Raw genomic sequence first — 3,741 nt, 5'->3', positions numbered from 1 at the left:
AACAGCTTTTCGTGGGATGGATAATTCGAGAGTTGCATAATGGTTAATGTCTATATGTGTTTCTCAAAAAATTTAATATCCGATCAGTTGTCTTCTATTTTGTTTTCTCATTTTATTATCTTTTTCATTTTTATTCTTAATTTCCGTACAACTTTTTTTTTTTTTTTTTACGATTTGTCATAATTCTTCTTACTTTTCTCCACTCGTGGCAACTACTTGTATTCCTTAGCAGAATTCAAGTCCTATGAATAAATCCCAATTTTTTATTTTCCGAGAAATTCTTTTTCGCCCCACCTCTTAAGCTTTTAAACTGCCCACATTCCTAAAGAAATATATGTCCCTATACCTATTTTATATATTTTCCTATTAATCCATTCACCCATTTTCAAGATGAAACGCGTTTTAATTTTTCTCCTACCCCTACTCGCATTGACGTACGCTCACGGAAGAAGCTCTGATATAACCTCACACATTCACCAACGAACAAAAAATGCATCAGCCACAGAGATTTTTTCCCCCAAAACAACAGACCAGGAATGCATAAAATGCCTACCCGATAATTTTTGTGAATGTGAATGCAGCTGTAAAAACAAAACGGGTTTTTCCATGAAGTATAGGCACGCAAGTAAGGGATCCAAACTACAGAGATATAATCTACTTACGAGTAAGAAGAATACCAGCTCAGGACAATCTACCGATATGCACACTAAAAGTGCCATGTCTGGTGTACGTACGGAAGGCCCCCCTCAACAAGGAACCAACACGGGGGACGGAACGTCACAAGGAACTAACACCCAGGATGATAAAATAACCGAATGCTTCTCCTCCTGTAACAGTGTCACGGGTATCCAAACCGAGGAATGCAGCTGCTCCTGTTACTGTTAATTCGGATGAGGAAGAAACATCGGGCGTCTACAAGTTTGGTGGAGATTTTCCCTATTGTCCCCTTCTGCCGAGGGGACAGATATTTTCCCTTAAGATACAGCCTTACTGCATATGGCCGTGCGTCCTTTCCGTTGTCACTTTTTTTTAATTCGGGGTGGAACTGTAGCGCGAATAGCTTGTCATACTCCTGTTTTAACGTTGTCGTTTCGTTTGTTCGCGCCGACCTCTTCGTTCCACTTAGACCCGTTTCAACCACAACACTGTTTTTGTCCATGCGTTGTTACATATGTGCCTACTTTTCGCAAAATGGAAAAAAAAAAAAAAAACATTTTTCTTTCCCCTTTCCTGCTCACATTAACACACAACGATATATTACACACGATATATTGAGCACAAACATGTAACAAAAAGAAACAAATCACTAATATTCCACACCACTAAAAGTACCACTGTGTGTACAGACGCACGGGCTCTACCGTCGAGTGTCCATTTCGGGGGCGGCTTGCACAATTAAGCACGGCATACCCCCGCGCCCATTTGGAGTGAACACGTCGGTTCAAATGGCGAAAAGCTGAACGGATAGCACCCTCCAGGGTTGTTACTTCGGCTGCCCAACGCATGTCGTGTTTTTAAGGAGTAAGAAATGAATGCATATGTGGAGTAAATGACACACATGAGATGTTAAAAAATATATCACGAGGGGTAAACCCTTTTGGGGCAAAGCGCAATTAGCACTGCATATATATTTTTCCCCTTCTTCTTAACGTTTTGACCCACAAAGGGGAGGGTGTTAAAGGAGGAAAAATCAAGCGGTGTATACTTCGGAACAGCGAACCGCTTTAACTACCGTGCAGTGCAGAATAAAAGCGAATAAACAAATGAGTAAGAAAACGATATGGCCCTTTTTTTGTTCCTGCCATCTTCGAATAACGCGCAATATCCGTGATCAATCTGACGACGGGAAAATGGAAAGCCGTAAAGTAACAACTTCAGAACGTCATCCCACTGACCCCGTTTGACAAAATAACAGAAGCAAAAACGGTTTAATTAAAAGGTGTGAAACAGCCGATATGGGAAAGTGTATATTTGTATATATAAGATGAATAGTTTTTTTTTTTTTTTTTCGCTTGTTCCCATTTAAGAAGAGTCCAGAGTAACGCATGCCAAATGGGCCCTGAAAATTACACAGGAGGGCAAGATTTAGCATCACAGTGAATGCTAGAAAGAAAGAAGGGTGAAACGTAGCTAGGTGTGGAAAGATACATACATATAAAGCCATAAGATCGGTGGGTATACCCACGACTACCCCCCACTTCATTGGGATATTAAGGCAGATGGGACATTCCCACTCGATAACTTCGAACGCGCAGTTAAAAAAAAGTACACCTCCCCCCCAACACAGACAGCACATATACAAAACAGTATGCCGCCTGTAATTTACAAACCCCCACTGCCCGTGCGCCTAAAAGCGCCCAAAGGAAGAATAGTACCGCTCAATGGCCCAGACATAAAAATAGGGAAGTCACTTATAGCTGCATGCCCCAAAAGAATAAGAGCAGAAAAGTTGGCCGAAATGAAACAAATTATACGTAGATATTTAGGGAAAAAAAAAGAATATTTTATCGATGTGCATGCTACATACAGTGTAACAAAGAAACCAGATGGAACCAAAATGGGACAAGGAAAAGGAATCATCGATTATTTTGTTGCTAGAGTTCCAACAGGAAAAACAATTTTCCATATTCCTTCCATCAGTCCGTTTAATAGCTTAGGATTTGAAGACCCTGTTTACAAAGTTTTAAAAAAAGCAGCAGCTAAAGTAGCCATTCCTTGTGTATTTAGGACACAAAATAATATATTTCGAATCAACAATGTAAAATATATTTCCCAAAAGAAAGTCGCTGCTGACCAAATGATACAGTTTAATCAGTACAGATCAAAGTTGTTTCAGAGGGGCGAATAAAAAAAAAAAAAAAAAATCCCATTGGAATTAATTACATTGGATCTCTGAGATGGAAAGTACTTCACCTATACCGTACTTGCTCATAAAAAAATGTTTCACATAAACTGCTAAACGTAATCTGCTTGACGCGTACATGCGGGAACAGTCCACCACCACCACCCCCTCTTTTATGGGACTCTTCCCTCAATTCGGGACGAACAATGGAAAATATCCCGCAACGGCGCAGTTTTTCTTTTTAAAGATGAAAATATAAACATGTGCCAAATGTATATTGGGTATGTCCAAGCGACATCAGGAGCGCGCACGGCAGGCAGAACGTTTCTTTGTTTTGCTCTGTTTTGCTCTGTTTTGCTTTGTTTTGCTCTGTTTTGCTTTGTTTTGCTCTGTTTTGCTCTGTTTTGCCTTGTTTTGCTTTTTTTTTCGTAAAATGGTAAGCCAACTGTGACTCATTTTTATGCGGACTGCCACACAATGCGGCTCAACAATCGATTTTGCCCATTTATGTAGGAGATGGAACAGTGTCCTCCATCATGTTTTGGTCCACTCGAACGAACGGGCAAATAACGGCACCCTATTTTTTTGGCGAATGCATAGCATAAGAGGCTGTTCACATAATGGAATGGGAGGGCTGGTCAACTTTCCATTACAAGTAATATGACCATGGAGGGAATGCATTTTGGGAGAGCGTCAAATGGTACCCTTGCATATACAGATTATCGAAGAATTTGTACATATTATGCCCCCCGATGATGGGGTCTTTTTTTCCCTTCCCCGATGCCGCTCCAAAATGGGGAGGAAAGAACGAGAAAGAGTGTATGTACTCACTATCCGCGTTACGTTCATTTTAAGAGAAAAAGAATGAAAGAAGCACGCCACAAAAAATGCGACCATTG

The 3,741-nt window shown here is 40.5% G+C and overlaps 2 protein-coding genes across 2 annotated transcripts; both read left to right on the top strand.

Annotated features, from left to right (window-relative positions):
* Nucleotides 1–390: 390 nt before the first annotated feature.
* Nucleotides 391–885, top strand: PCYB_135220 (SOAP precursor; the record flags this gene model as incomplete). Its single annotated transcript, XM_004224547.1, has 1 exon — nucleotides 391–885. One exon carries the CDS (start codon nucleotides 391–393, stop codon nucleotides 883–885), a length of 495 nt encoding a protein of 164 aa, XP_004224595.1.
* Nucleotides 886–2,287: 1,402 nt separating this feature from the next.
* PCYB_135210 (50S ribosomal protein L16) lies at nucleotides 2,288–2,848 on the top strand (the record flags this gene model as incomplete). The annotated part of the gene is made up of 1 exon (XM_004224546.1): nucleotides 2,288–2,848. Exon 1 carries the CDS (start codon nucleotides 2,309–2,311, stop codon nucleotides 2,846–2,848), a length of 540 nt encoding a protein of 179 aa, XP_004224594.1. The 5' UTR covers nucleotides 2,288–2,308.
* Between the last annotated feature and the right edge of the window lie 893 nt (nucleotides 2,849–3,741).

This window comes from Plasmodium cynomolgi, chromosome 13 (genome assembly GCF_000321355.1).
Source record: "Plasmodium cynomolgi strain B DNA, chromosome 13, whole genome shotgun sequence".
NCBI lineage: Eukaryota > Apicomplexa > Aconoidasida > Haemosporida > Plasmodiidae > Plasmodium > Plasmodium cynomolgi.
Note: the sequence above shows the minus strand (reverse complement) of the source record. Positions and strands in the feature narration are given on the sequence as shown.